Below are 15,454 nucleotides of genomic sequence, written 5' to 3' on the forward strand. Positions count from 1 at the left end.
CACGTGTTTTTATATTGGTATTAATGCTTCCAAATAGTATTACGGGCGATTGTTAAAAATTACCGAAAATCATGGCGTTTATCTCTGTTCGAGAAATTGTTAATCCAGGTAAGTGACAACAATTGATAGATACTTTAGCCACTTCTTCGTTCATTTTGTTATAAATTAAAAATTTTTAATGTACGATAATTTTTGATCTTTTTATCTTTAGTTTTTCAACAAACCATCAGACAAATACATCTTAATCGGCACATTGTTAACTGTGTAAGTAAATATATTATTTAATAATGTAACATGTATTAATTTATTTGATATAATGACACAAGTAATTGTTTTTTCTTTATAATTTTGCATCAACAGCAACAACATAAGATATTATGTAGCCGATTACTATCTCCAATTATAACTGGTCAAAGATTTTATGCAGAAAAGAAAGTCTTTAGCAGAGATAAACCTCATTGTAATGTTGGAACGATAGGTCATGTCGATCATGGAAAGACCACCTTAACAGCTGCTATAACGAAAGGTTTATACTTTAATAGAATATTTTATATTTTAATTTGACTAAATGATTTGAATTAATCATAAATCTTTCAGTTCTTTCTGAAAAGCAATTGGCTACGGCTAAAGGTTACAGTGAAATTGACAATGCTCCTGAAGAAAAAGCTCGTGGTATAACTATTAATGTAGCACATATTGAATATCAAACGGAGAAACGTCATTATGGCCATACAGACTGTCCAGGTCATGCTGATTATATTAAAAATATGATTACTGGTACTGCACAGATGGACGGTGCTATTTTGGTTGTAGCAGCCACTGATGGTACCATGCCTCAAACTAAAGAGCATTTAATTCTTGCAAAACAAATTGGAATTGAACATATAATTATTTTTATCAACAAGGTAAAAATAATTTTTTCACTTTCTTTTTTACAATCGTTTTACATAATACTTAAAAAATTGTATGTTACATTCTAAAAGATTGATGCTGCTGATACCGAAATGGTAGAATTGGTAGAAATGGAAATAAGAGAATTATTAACTGAAATGGGCTTTGACGGAGAGAAAATACCTGTTGTTAAAGGCAGTGCTCTTTGTGCACTTGAAGGAAAAAATCCTGAAATTGGTTCACAGGCCATATTGAAACTTTTAGATGCAATAGATAATAATGTACCAACTCCAGTAAGGGATTTGGATAGACCATTTTTATTACCAGTGGAAACTATTTATTCAATCCCTGGTAGAGGTACTGTAGTCACTGGTAGATTAGAACGAGGAAAGATAAAAAAAGGAATGGACTGTGAATTCATTGGATATAATAAAACTATAAAGAGCGTGATCACTGGTATTGAAATGTTCCATCAAATATTGGAGGAAGCACACGCTGGTGATCAATTAGGTGCTCTAGTTAGAGGTTTGAAAAGAACAGACGTCAAAAGAGGTATGATTATGTGCAAGCCAGGCTCTATGAAAGCATATGATCATTTTGAAGCGCAAGTATATATATTAAGCGTAGAAGAAGGAGGTAGAAAGAAACCTCTTGGAAATCTCGCACAATTGCAAATGTTTTGTAAAACTTGGGATGTTGCGGCACAGATTAATTTACATGATAAGACAATGGTTATGCCAGGAGAAGATTGCAAGTAAGTTTGAATTATTTTAAAATAGAGCACTTTCTTTTTTTTTGTTTTTGTTTTTATGAGATTATCAAGCGTGCATAGATAACATTGATTTATTTCATTTGTAGATTTGAAATTAAATTAATTCGCCCTATGGTATGCGAAAAAGGCCAAAGATTCACGTTTCGCGATGGAATTACAACTTTAGGAACTGGCGTAATCACGAATATTCTACCATCTTTAACAGTTGATCAGCGTTCAAGCCTTTTAGAAGGAAAAAAGAAAAAGCAGAAAATGCAAGAATAATTAAAAAATTTTAGATTAATGTAAATATCCGTATTCTATTTATCCGTTAATATTATAAAATACTTATTGTATTCAAAGGACAATTCCATTTATGATACAAACGAACATTTAAACATTTTTATTATTAGCCTATATCTCATATATATATATATATTTACTTAAATCCTTTTGTTTACTTTTTCATTTACAAGGATTTCCATTTTCTTACATCATTAAAGTGTTTTATAAGCTGAATGTGGGAACACGCAGTATCATGTGAATTTGATTAGATTATGTCATAAAGATGCAATGTTAAATAATATTTTCATTAATGTCCTTTAAATTCTCATATATTCATTTACTCTATCCTTCAATAAATCAGTTATATAAATTATAAATTATTTAATTGTAATTATTCGCGGTATTTCCAGAAATTCTTCTGTTAACACTGTGCATACAGACCTTAATAATGTAAAAATATTATCAATTTATTGACAATTTTGCACTATTGCAATATAGGCAGGCAACTTCTAAAACTTCCATAAAGGTAGATTTATTAAATTCATATAATTAGCAGTACAATCTGCTTTTAATGGGTATAACACTTTCTTACTAATAAATAAGACTGTGTATACATTCATTCTCTTCATAGCTAATTGTTTTTGTTCATACTTTCAGACACATTTCTTTCCAGACAGGTTTCATTAATGGGAACAAGGGACACAAACAAACAAATATTCATACGTAGAAAAGGAAAACACTGTTTATATAATTTAAGTTGAACAAATCATACATTCACTTTCTCTTACAAAAATAGTAAACGATCCTCGTTAATAACGCGAGCAGACACGAATTGTTTCTATTCCTGTTAAAGTATTTTTCCTATTGTGATGAGACTTCATACTTGAAACAGTCTTCAAATATCATTTCTTAAAATGCTTGATAATATCAAACTTTTAAATAAACAAATAAAATATATTAGAGAAATTATTTTTTTTTTATTATAAATTAGTTTTAGTTAAATCTTCTTGGATCATTGCAAGTAATAATTTTAGATATCATTTTTATTTTAATAAGATAAAAAACACATTACCAATAACGTAATTACAAGATTATTAACAAGAATGAATAAAATTTTTTCTTCTATCATTTTTGCTTGATATTATCCAACATTTTAGAAAAAAAAAAAAAAAGAAAAATATTGAAGAGTTAGATTCGCTACATTGATCAAAAATTGTTCTAATTCAATTCTATTACCTGCGATCTCTCTCGAGCATTTGAACATCTCACGTAAGAAGTTAGCACACTTCAGAAAAATTACAAGTACACATCTTTGCAGCCGAGCATTCGCTACAACATACATCCGTTAAGAAAAACTGGCAATTCATTTTTCATATTTTATAACAAGAATGTTGCAACAATATAAATAGCAGATTGAGTTAATTTCTTAAGTATGCCTTAAAGTGGGTTCAAATTTGAAGTTTCGAATTCTCTTCTTTTTGATTATATTTATACCTATTGGATGATGACAATTATAGGGTAATAAAAAAAAATTATAGGGTATAAAATTAATCTTTATCATTTAACGCCTAATTTTTAAACATTTATATGTCTCATTTATGTGCGTTCGACGTATATATCTTTTCAAAACATTTCTGACAATTTGAAATTTTCTTTTCGTAATAAGGCTTACAGCGGTTCTTTATAATGGAAGTTATTATAAGGGAATGAGAAGATACACCTGTAGAAATTTGTAACTAATGTTATATTATGTAAAATCACGTTCTTTGATATTTTGTATACACATGTGTAGATGTGTATGGATGCATAACAAATAATAATTTGTTAGAATCTCCCTCTTTAAGGCAATATTCCTGGTATATGAAGTCACAGAAGTATTTCTGGTGATTTGCATTAAGTATCAAATTAAGCTCTGCATGCATTTTTTTCTTTTTTTTTTTTTTTCTTTTTTTTTTTTTTTTGTCTTTTTTTTTTATTTTTCTTTTTTTTTTAATCTTCATATATGTTAGACGCCCAAGCTGCATAGTACTCAAGGTACACTTGCAAATCTTTCTCCCATAAGGACCATACACAAAGTGAAATAACCTAAAGATCTTCATCATCCTCCGGCAATGCCGTTTCTTGCGCTTCTTTAAGATCCTTTTCAATTTGTTGCTGCCATTGTGGATCCATTGTAACTTCTGGTGGAAGTAATGCAGGCATAGCAACAAACTCAAGATTTGGATCTCCAATCAATTTGCGTGCCAACCACAAAAATGGTTTTTCAAAATTGTAATTGCTTTTTGCACTAATATCATAGTACTGTAACATACACATGAAATAGGACAACATAAATATACACACAAACACACACACATATATATATATATCCATGAATGTACATTATTATAAGTTAAGGAAATTACAATTATTTTTTGCAAATTTAAGCTCAGATTAGAGGGACAGAATAATGTCTTCACATTAGATTAAGAATTCTGAGATTCATCGTTGCTTATCTTACTTAAAGTTAAAATTTAAAATTATATTTGATACGAGCATAATCTTAGAAAAAGATTAAAGACAATTTAATACCTGAAGATTCTTCTTCCTATGGAAGACGATACTTTTGGCCTTTACTTTCCTATCCTTAATATCAACCTTGTTACCGCACAATACAATAGGTATATTTTCGCAAACTCGCACCAAATCTCTGTGCCAATTAGGTACATTTTTATACGTCACTCTAGACGTAACATCGAACATGATTACAGCACATTGTCCTTGTATATAATAACCATCTCGTAAACCACCAAACTTTTCTTGACCAGCTGTATCCCACACATTGAATCTTATTGGACCTCTATTTGTGTGAAAGATCAGTGGATGTACTTCTACTCCTAATGTCGCAACATATTTCTTTTCAAATTCACCCGTCAAATGGCGTTTGACAAAAGTTGTCTTTCCAGTACCACCATCACCAACAAGTACGCACTTGAAGGTGGGCATATCTGGTTCTTGCGCCATTTTGATGATATTTTAAGCTATATCCAAGGAATTTATTTATAAGAGAAGATCTGAAAGATAAACATAAAAAAAAGTTTTAATCTAACTTACTATCCCTACAAAATTCATTCGTCGATAATTAACTGCATTTTATTATTCATATTATTAAACGTAAATTCAATTGAATATTTTACATACACATATATATATATATATATACACATATATACATATACATATATATCAAATATTAATTCACTATGGTACAAACTAGAGCACACGTTATCTACAATGCGGTAATCTTATACGAAAAAAAAAAAGGAAAAAAAAAGAAAAAAAAAAGATATTAGATGATTTTCGCTTGTATTAAAAATATTTTCATTTTAATACAAGGGAATAATAGAAAACAATGCAATTAAAAAGTACAAAGATATCACAAAACCTTTAATAAAATCGGTTAAAAGATGAACGCTTTTTCGGCCAGCGTGTAGCTATTCTCTTTCGCTGTTACTGGAAAACCCGTAATCACCTTCAAATCACGTGTCGAAGAAGTGATCGATGAATTTGAAAGCGCGTTAATTTCTATGATATTTTAAGACATATAAATGAGAAAAAAAAAGAAACACATTCGGAAATTAGTCGGTCGATTAACTCGAAAAAAAAAGCCGGCTGTATCAACGTCCCGCGCTCTGTTCCTCCTATTCTATCTCTCTCTCTTTCTCTCTTTTACCCTTAACACGCGGAGACTAGAATTTGCGTTTCACGAAGAATGGCTCCCTCCGTTATGCATACAAGACTTTTTTTCACTAACGTACTTAATATTTCTCACCGATATTTCATGAGAAAATATACGTGATATATGAGTGAAGCTTTATTTTTCCTCGAACCTGACAAAATTCGCCGACGTTCGTACAAAATTTCCCGGGAAGCAACGATGTACGTGAAAATGACCGATAGAACTTACCGTGCGGCACAGTCGTTATGGCTCACAATGGCGTTCCTTTAAGCCGACGAGCGGTGCCTCCTGTCTTCCTTGTCATTCGTTGAACAATGTTAGATCGAATTTGTGAAAAATTCTTCTTCTAATCGATGTAAAAAAATTTAATTTTTATTTTTATCCCATTAAATTGATAAAATAAAACACGATATAACGATATTCGAAAAAACATGACAATAGAAATGCGTTTTAAAGAGGCGACATCTTCAAAAACGTAACATATACGCCATCAAGATGAGTGGCTGCAACAATGATAGTGTTCATTTTGGAATCATATAAAAAGAAAGGAAAAAAAAAAGAAAAAAAAACAAGAAAGAAAATTTCCTAAATCGCATACAATGCGTCTTCATTGAACTTCTCATAAGTTAACGATTAGAATATAATTCTAATAGATATTCTATTAATATTAAGATGAAATACATTAAAATAAATGGTAAGATAAATTTAATTTGTCTTCGCGAGAACATCTATTATTTGTAATTGGAAAATGTTAAATAAAAAATTCTTTATATATTACATGTTTTCCATTATAGATTCTAATCATAGAGTTTATACTCTATGTTCTGTAATGTTATTGGTCAATTTTAATAGGAAGCATCAGTAATGTATAATTCGTATTTATACAAGTGTCCAACTTCATCATCTTGCTAACACATCGAACGAACCAATCAGAGTATAGCATTCCTCAGGTACATTCAACTATATAATACATGACAATATTTCAATCATTTATGAATACCTTTTCAAATTGGAAATAATTGAAAATTATTCTAAATTATTTATTTAATTCGTTGGAACATAATAAATGTAATGATCGTTTTTCAAATGAACGATTCATATATATGATACAAAAATCGTGATCGTAAAAAACATGAAGAATGATTACAAAACGTAATACATCATTTCTGAGTAAGAAGAAAAAAATTTCTTAAAAGGATAAAAGTTTCAGGAGAAAAAGAAAGGAAAAAAAAAAAAAAAGAAAAAGAAATATGAAGAAGATTGAATGCCGTCGAATGTTAAAGGGGCACCTATTATCCTGAGTACGCTCCTGTCGAGTGCTGACGTAATCGACGCAAGCGCACGTCACTGGACGGCACTGCAGAAGCAGGCGAGTTCGCGAGTGTATCGATTTTGCGATCGTGTCTCTCGCGACTAGTGCGTCCGTTTCCTTTAGTTTTTAGTGGCCGTGCTCGTCGTACATGGATGAAATCGTGAATGGGATTACCCGCTAGGTTAATTGCACCGTACATCCGTTGACTCGCAACGCCTCGTCACCCATCAGCATGACCAAGGATAGATTAGCAGCTTTAGTCGCGGTGAGTGTGTTCGTTCGTATCTAGATATATACGATGAAAAGTATTCTTAAAAGAGAGAAAAAGAAAAAGAGTAAAAAAGAGAGAGAGAGAGAGAGAGAGAGAGAGAGAAAGAGAGAGAGAGAAAGAAATAGAGAGAAAGAGGAAGAAAGAGAGAGAGAGAGAAAGCAAAAGAAAGAGTGAAACCTAACGAATAAGAAAAAAGGCAAAAGAGAGAGAGAGAGAGAGAGAGAGAGAGAGAGAAAGTCAATTAAATTTTTTTTCTTTTTTTTTCGTGTCATAATTTTTCTTTTTTCTTTAATCTTTTTTAAATGTCCTATAAAATCTATCCCCCTTCTCTTATTCTGTCCTCTTTTCTTGCCTTTTTCTTGGCACGGTGGATCTGTCATCGAACACGCATCTCTCTCTCTCTCTCTCTCTCTCTCTCATTCTAGGCCGGCGTACGCCTTTGGCACTAACCGAAACAGGCGTTTCCGCTTACGGCGAGTCATAGACGCCGACGACGATGACGATTGGGATTATAATGACGATGACGATAACGACGTGATTCTGACAGTTCGTTCTATCCTTGCAATTCTTTCCCTTCTTCGAATACGCCCGATATCATCAAGTATTATTAAACATCAGTAACATTGATACTCTATCGAACTGTCACAATGATCATTTTTCTTAACCTCTTTCAAAGGGATTTTCACTCGTTACACTTCAATGAAACTTTTCTTTAAACTCTTTGGATTTAATTGTATTCAAGTTAATCGATTTTTCGACTTTTCGTTCCTTCCTTTTTTCCTCTAAAAATATCCATCGGTTTAGTTTTCTCCGATATATTTGATCTTTAGGGAGAAAAAAAAAAAAAAAAAAAAAAGAAGAAAAAAAGAAATAGAAAGATCTTTATCTTATCGTTCGTTAAAGGAACTCGTGCTTTTCATGATATCAAAAGAATCAATTTCAATTCGAGTCATTTGTTCTTTGTTCAGAATGATTCATAATTTATGATTACATATGAGAATTTCAAAGAGAAGGGAGAGAGAGAAAGAAAGAGAGAGAGAGAAAGAAAGAGAGAGAGAGAGAGAGAGAGGGAGAGAGAGAGAGAGAAAATCGACACAATGATTATATATCTTCGATTCCGTCATTCATTGGTAGCTGCGTAAAGGATGCGTTTGCGTCAGAGTGACGGAATCGAAGCACGGTACTATAGTACGTACGTAACTCTCTCTCACTCTCTCTCTCTCTCTCTTCTTTTCCTCTAAAAACAATAAGTAAAAGAGAGAGAGAGAGAAAGAGAAAAACTCTAAAAGGATCACATGGAATTCACATTTATGTTTTCCTTCACTCCTTCAGGCACGATATTTAAAATTTCATATCGATAAAGTAGCGATGAATTAACTCTCAATGAACATAATCAAAAATTATTACCAGACATTATTGCACTTTTCTTATTTTAATTCGACAAAATTCGATAAGACGTTATCTTTTTCAAGAAATGAATTTTTATTATTTCTAACGAATGTTAATCCCTACTTGCTATTGTTTCATTATGATATTAATGCATATATACATATATATATATATATATATGTGTGTGTCTATGACATGCAAATACATATGTACATATGTACATATGTATGAACGATTGTTAATCATTTCGATAATAGTCGTGAATCTTCAAACTAACGATAAGTATAACTAACATCGTTTCAAATGCGCATACGTCGTCTTTTCATTAGAGAATTTCACTACTCGGAATATAAAAGAAGTATGTATAACTATCGATATAAGTTCAAAAAGTATCTTCGTATAGAAAAAGTTAAGGGGAAACGTTATAGAACAAAATTTAATTTTGAATAAATTTCATTCAGAATAAATTTCATTTTGAGAAAGTTTGCACGATTCAATAGCTCTGATATAATTTATGCGATAAATGATGTGTGTATTTATGTGTGTCCTTGTGTGCGTATGTGTCTGTATAAGTTAGTTAATACGGTATCACACGCAACAAGTTCCTCTTACTCTCTTCTCTCCTTTATCACTTTTCTCTCTGTCTCTCTCTCTTCCTCTCTCTCAATCTGTCTTTGCATCGTATACTTTTTTGCTTGACTAATTTAAAAGTTCTTCCATCTCGGTCGGTCCGATAATCCTTCGCTAGATGAATTTAAACGTTATCCTCTCTCTCTCTCTCTCTCTTTCTCTCTCTCTCTCTCTCTCTCTCTCTCTCTCTCTCTCTCTCTCCATCTATCTATCTATATATTTCCCATACTTTTTATCCTCTTTCAGTCTTCCTTTTCATACCGCACAATACGATCGTGGTATATTAATCGCTATCGATTGTTATCCAACGTCCAATTCTAACTTATTGATATAAGCGAGCATTTTTTAATGGCCCGAATGAATTTTCGCGCGCAGATTTCGCCTGGTGTCTACAGGCGAGAAGTATCGATCGCCGTAGTGGTCGGCGGCCGCCTTACCGACCCCCTTTATTAGACTGTATTAACACGTCTGATGTCTAAAAATGACTTTTGATTGTATGCAAATATAGTATCGATCAAAGCTCAAGAAATTAGTCGATGAAAATGAAATATAAATTTCATTAAGTTCCTAATAGATTCATCTTTGAAAGTTACTTCCCTATATGATATATTTCCAAATGAATTTTTGTCTATTATATTGACCATTAGAACGTTGATTGGATGAGAAAGAAAATGAAATAGGAAAAAAGAAAAAGCAACGTGTCGTTCGTTAATTGGGACGATGAAATAACTCTGTGCCTAACCGTTTTGTGATTATCATTCTCACGATTTTCCATGATTACTCCTCAATTCTCGCTAACGGCGAAGGCCGTTAGTTTAGCGACGGGTCAAGATCGCGGCTCGTCGAACGATAATACGATTACGTCGTGTTACACCAGAGAGGAAGGAAGTCTTATCGGGGATGAGAGAATGGCACGCACTATGCGTTCGAATACGTGGGAGCTTGAACCATACGATTAGAGAGGAACGAGGACGGAGGATAATGACGAGGACAACGAGACCCTTCAAAATCGCCAATCACATAACCGTAAAGAAGAATAAAAAAACCTCTTGACCTCGGGAAAAGCTTTCGTAAGCTTCTAACGTTAAAACGAAAGAGAAAAGAAAAATCGATAGGGGCCAGCATGCGTGAGAATCGTTGACACTAAAAGTTATCGTCGTAACTTCCCGATATATTGTTCTATCGATCATTCTATATTCATCTTCTTTTTTTTATCTCCTTTGCTTCCTTCTTCATTTTCTTTTTTTTTTTTTTTTGTTTTTTTTCCCTTCCTTTTTTTCCCTTTTATCTCGACAATTATTCGATAAGTGTTATTTTTATTTATTACAGGCCCAGTCGGACGACGATGACGTGGCGGACGAGGTGTCCGTCAATGTCGGCGGGCCGGATGACTTCATGACGGAGTTTTTTGCGGAGGTGAGTTTAAGCTTTCGCTTTCATTTCTTATTAATAAGTATTCTCGTGAGATAAGGTTCATAGATCGATCATAGAGATCGACGACATTGAGAGCTTTCTTTCTATAAGCCCTCATTCATCTAATGGAATTATTCTCCTTTTTCTTCATATTTTCTATCTATTTTTTCTTTTATTTTTTTTTCTTTCTTTTTTTTTTTTTCCTATACACGTTTCAGTATACACCAATCGTTCACAATGATTTCCTTTGAATTCGTTTCGATTCGTAAAATTCAATATAAATATTTTTCGATAATGCGATTTCTCATTGAGAAATTAAAAATATTAGTAATCGTTCAATGATAATGCAATTGCCCGTTTAAAAGAAATGAAATAATTATTTTTCACTTTGAAAATTCGAGTAACCAATCTTCCGATGAATTTAAATTAAAAAGAAATTGAATTCGACTATCTACAAAGTTTAAGGAATCTAAATTAAGATTCGAACTTATATATAGTATATAAGTTCGGATTAAAATCAATCAGATTAGTCGTCCTCGTGATGTGACGAAAAACTGATCGAACGAGGGAAAACTAAGTTGAATTAGATAATCCGCAATGAATTGCTAGACTAATTTAGAAAAGAAGTCGTGATTGGAACGAACGTTATATACCGGTGCTATCCTTTTAACGATTCGAACTGAAAATTTTGTTAGGTTGTCAAAAAGTTTTACACGTTACTGTTCCCAATTCTTCTTTTCTCCATGCTGACTTGTTAAACTTTTGAAAACTCTAACGCTTATTCTATTCCATTTACACGCTATTTTAAAATGTTCCAAACAATTTTTTATTTCCCTTCTTCCTATTTCTTTAATTCTTAACATTTTTATCGTCTTCTTAATAATTTTTCTATCCCATTTAATCGTCGTAAAGTTAATGATTCTCATTTCTTCCTTTTTATACTTTTCTTTTATTCTTCTCTTTTATTCTTTTAATTTAACGTTATAATATAAAGAGCGAGCCAAAAGTTTTCAGATGATTTACTTTTTTTTCGAGACTTTGCAAGTTCATTTTTTTTTTTTCTTTTCTTTTTTTTTATCAGTTTGGAAAACTGTAAGCCCAACTTCTAAAATTACACTCCTAATTATAAGCCTAAAAAGTCTCGAAAAGAAGTAATTGATTTTTAAAAATTACCTAGCAACTTTTGGTCCATTATATATATATATATATACCTTCGTATCTTCCGGTTTTCCCCGTTTCCCGTTTTGTGCCGCTTGTCGTTTTATTTCCGATGACGACGACGACGACGACAACGACGGTGCGATTCGATGGCGCGATTCGGCGTTCGAAAGTAGGTTAAACCAGTATCGAAGAGAAGAGAGAATTCACGAGACCGTGCACAGCTCGAACGAGCTAGCTATCGGTCTTGGACTTTTAACGAGGACAATGTTCACCTTCTTCTTCTTCTTCTTCTTCTTCTTTTTCTTCTTCTTCTACTTCTTTTTCTTTTTCCTCTTTTTTTCCTTCTTCTTCTCCCTTTTCTTCTTTCTTCTCCATATATGTGTATTGTCCCTGATAAAATACCGTCATTCTTCTCGATTCAACCTCCCTTCTTCATTGTCGATCATCTTACTTTTCTCCTTTCCTGTCCCGTTAGCTTATGACAACGAACCGAACACGTTTATTATATACTCGGAGGGTGGCCCTGTCATGAGTCATATTCGATACCTCGTATATCGACGTCCTCGATATGCGAGGTGAACTCCCACACAAAAAGCTCCCTATTGGTAAATAGTTCGTGTTGGATAGAAAAAAGAAAAAAAAATATATATATATATAAACTGAAACATCGATGAAAATGGTGTTACAGTATTTGTTGAAAAATGATTAAGCATAAAACAGAATAAGTTAAATGTACGCGAACTATTTCTTTTTTTTTTTTTTTTTTTTTTTTTTTTTTTTTTTTTTTTTTTTAAAGAAAAACAATTAAGCATTTATTAAATATGAATTATTTAGAATAGACAATCGTCATTAAAGGATTTATTTAAAAACTGGACACATTTGTAAAAATATAAAAAAAAAATGATGAGAGTAACTATAGCGAGATATTATATATAGAACATAAATGCTCTAATGAACTTTCTTTTTTTTTTCTCCTTCCTCTCTGTAGTACTTTTCTGTCTACCCTTTTTAACACGTTCCGTGCCGAGGCGCTTTTTGTTCGACCTTTCATTCAGGCCATTTAATGTTTTAAGTAAAGATTGATATATTATCATACAATATTTCATCATATCATCAATCCATAAGTAATTAGCTTGTATATAGTAATTATTATATCGTGTACCATCCTTGGTACACGTAATGCTGCAATCAGTTTTATATATTTTTAGGGCATTAAATAAATGTGCCAGCGTGTACTACCCCTGGTACAAGTGGCCTGAATGGAAAGTTTAACTTGTACACCATCAGTGATACATACAGCACGGAACGATAATTTTTAAAAGTCAATTATTTTTTCTCGAGACTTTTTAGACTTATAATTAGGAGGATAATTTTGCTGTAGGCTTGTAGTTTTACAAACTGATAAAAAAAAAAAAAAAAAAAAAAAAAAGAAAAGAAAAAATGAGAGAGAGAGAAAAAAGAAAGTCTCGAGAAAGGGTAATGAGTTCCACATTTTTAAGGTACAACGCTGTATATCATTAGTTACGAGTGTTCAGAACATATTTCATAACTGTTCCTTAAATTTTGATATCATGGTACGTGATTCCAAACGTTATAAAGTTTATCCATACCTTTTATATACTCTCGAAACTCGGTCTTATCATCATCCCTTCGTCTATTCATTTTTTTTTTCCTTTCTTGATCTCTCCAAATGGAACGCTCTTTTCGTAAGATCATTATCGTACTTCGATGTTTATCTCTTAATATGCATCCTCTTCTTCAAACGGATCTTTCCTCTCATTTTAAGCCGGCTCTACGTCGTCGGATTTACTTTACTCTTGCGAGAGAGAGAGAGAGAGAGAGAGAGAAAGGAGGAAGAACACACGTATTTTATCGCATCCGTATCTTTCTTTCAAAAGTCCTTCCTATTCAAGAATAACGGGAAAAATCTCCCTGGATTGTCCTTAATCCGTACCACCGATCGTGACGCATGTTTCGAACGTTCCTTTTAACGTTCACTCCACGATTGCACATTTTCCCACAGCGTGTACGCTCTTATACCTCACGGATTTTCACTTTAATTTCATTCTTTCGTCCTGATTTTTCTTTCTTTCGTTTTTGCCTTTCTTTTCTTTTCTTTTCTTTTTTTTTCCTTTTTTTTTTTATGCTTGCAAGCGTGTATTTCTTTTTTTTCTTTCTTTTTTATTCCTCTTTTTTCTTTTTTTTTCTTTCTTTTTTTTTTTTTTTAACAAGAAACAAGGAAATACATAGAAAATCATTAAAAGTACGAGAATAACGTTTACAACGAATGTCACATTTATAAAAAGAAAAAAAATTTTGTAAAATAATATTAATAAATTAATCTATATGAGAGTGTAAAGGACACAGGATAATAATTCCAAGGAATGAACCATTTACGCGAGAATATGATATATATATGGAATCTAAACAAACCCTGTCCTTTCATCAGACATCTTTGAGTAGGCAGCCTTGAGGAGATCACTCGCAGAAGTAGTTTTGAGTTAGTGATATACTTTGACACTAACGAGGCTTACCCTAGAACTTGAAATAGCATATTATCTACGCCAATGTGTGTGTCTGTGTGTGTCTGAGAGAAAGAGAAAGAGAAAGAGAAAGAGAGAGAGAGAGAGAGAGAGAGAGACGACAATGATTGTCCCTATATATCCGTTTTCTAAATGAATTCATTTCGAGCTATAAATATAAATTCCTTATAAATTTTTCGAAGAAACGATTATTGAAATGAATAGTAAAGATATTTCATATACCAAACGAACAATTGTTCAAATAATTAGTCGTATTTAATATTTATCTGATTTTTAATTACGTAAAATTTCAATCTAACGAATTATTATCGTTGTTATTATTATTGTTATTGTTATTGTTGTAATACGCTTCATTGAATCGTCTTACAACAGGCTAAACCGCTTCAGAGTGTTCTTATTTCTCCTAGCCGACCTCTCACACATATCGGGTTTCTATACTCACGTGTATGTTCGATTAGACGTAGCTTTTACTACTTGCCCGGACTCTTGTAGTCCTTTACGAGCGTGACTTGGCGACGCTACTCTCTCTCTGTCTCTCTCTCTCTTTCTCTCTCTCTCTCTCCCTCTCCCTCTCTTTCTCTCTTTTTTCCACAGTGCCAACTATTATTCCTCGAGTGTGACGTGATGCATGCTTCAATCCGGAAAGCACGTTACATATGTATATGCATAATATATACGTATATACATGTGTACGTGCACGAGAAAGCTCGATTAAATCGGGTTCACTTGTAGCGTGCTCGCTGTTTACTTTTTCTTTCTTTTTTTTCTCGAATGAAAGAAAGAAAGAAAGAAAGAAAGAAAAAAGAAGAAGAAAAAAACATTCACTTTATCATTAATCGTACTAACTTATATTGTCTCTTTGCTTTCATGCTCCTTTTTTCTCTTTTTTCTCCCTTTTATTTTTATTTTTATTTTCTTTTAGGTGGAGGAGATACGTGAAATGATAGATAGAATCCAGACGAATGTCGAGGATGTCAAGAAGAAACACAGCGCCATTTTATCGGCGCCACAAACGGACGAGAGTGAGTCTAAATCCTTCTTATATCTCTACTCGAACCTAAGTCTAATGGTTAGAAACGTTTGAAAGAGT

At 32.4% G+C, this 15,454-nt stretch overlaps 3 protein-coding genes across 11 annotated transcripts in view; 2 read left to right on the forward strand and 1 right to left on the reverse strand.

Moving 5' to 3' along the window:
* LOC118441890 (uncharacterized) lies at positions 1-2,208 on the forward strand. The gene is made up of 6 exons (XM_035866882.2): positions 1-108; positions 212-264; positions 361-526; positions 598-905; positions 984-1,645; positions 1,750-2,208. The coding sequence occupies exons 1-6, from the start codon at positions 72-74 to the stop codon at positions 1,925-1,927; spliced, it is 1,404 nt and encodes a 467-aa protein (XP_035722775.1). The 5' UTR covers positions 1-71; the 3' UTR covers positions 1,928-2,208.
* A 439-nt stretch (positions 2,209-2,647) lies between these two features.
* Positions 2,648-6,062, reverse strand: Ran (RAN, member RAS oncogene family). 4 transcript variants are annotated; one of them, XM_035866899.2, is made up of 3 exons: positions 5,874-6,062; positions 4,499-4,980; positions 2,648-4,228 (listed from the first exon to the last, which is right to left on the reverse strand). In XM_035866899.2, exons 2-3 carry the CDS (start codon positions 4,928-4,930, stop codon positions 4,013-4,015), a joined length of 648 nt encoding a protein of 215 aa, XP_035722792.1. In that variant the 5' UTR covers positions 4,931-4,980; positions 5,874-6,062; the 3' UTR covers positions 2,648-4,012. The 4 variants fall into 4 exon arrangements, with proteins under 4 accessions (XP_035722792.1, XP_035722795.1, XP_035722794.1 ...); XM_035866902.2 differs by lacking the exon at positions 5,874-6,062 and adding an exon at positions 5,439-5,867; XM_035866901.2 differs by lacking the exon at positions 5,874-6,062 and adding an exon at positions 5,352-5,867.
* A 926-nt stretch (positions 6,063-6,988) lies between these two features.
* Syx1A (syntaxin 1A) overlaps positions 6,989-15,454 on the forward strand; it is a 39,557-nt gene continuing 31,091 nt past the window's right edge. For 5 of the 6 annotated variants that reach the window (XR_014982246.1, XR_014982245.1, XM_035866897.2 and 2 more), the window contains exons 1-3: positions 6,990-7,222; positions 10,577-10,663; positions 15,287-15,386. Coding sequence is in view for 4 of the 6 variants with exons in the window: in XM_035866897.2 (XP_035722790.1) it covers positions 7,190-7,222; positions 10,577-10,663; positions 15,287-15,386 (220 nt within the window). In the remaining 2 variants the exon portion in view is untranslated. Of the gene's footprint in view, positions 7,223-10,576; positions 10,664-15,286; positions 15,387-15,454 lie in introns of all 6 variants that reach the window. The other variant, XM_035866891.2, reaches the window with a different exon arrangement.

The sequence above is a fragment of the Vespa mandarinia genome, chromosome 5 (genome assembly GCF_050613455.1).
Source record: "Vespa mandarinia isolate Hongniang chromosome 5, ASM5061345v1, whole genome shotgun sequence".
In the NCBI taxonomy this organism is placed as follows: domain Eukaryota; kingdom Metazoa; phylum Arthropoda; class Insecta; order Hymenoptera; family Vespidae; genus Vespa; species Vespa mandarinia.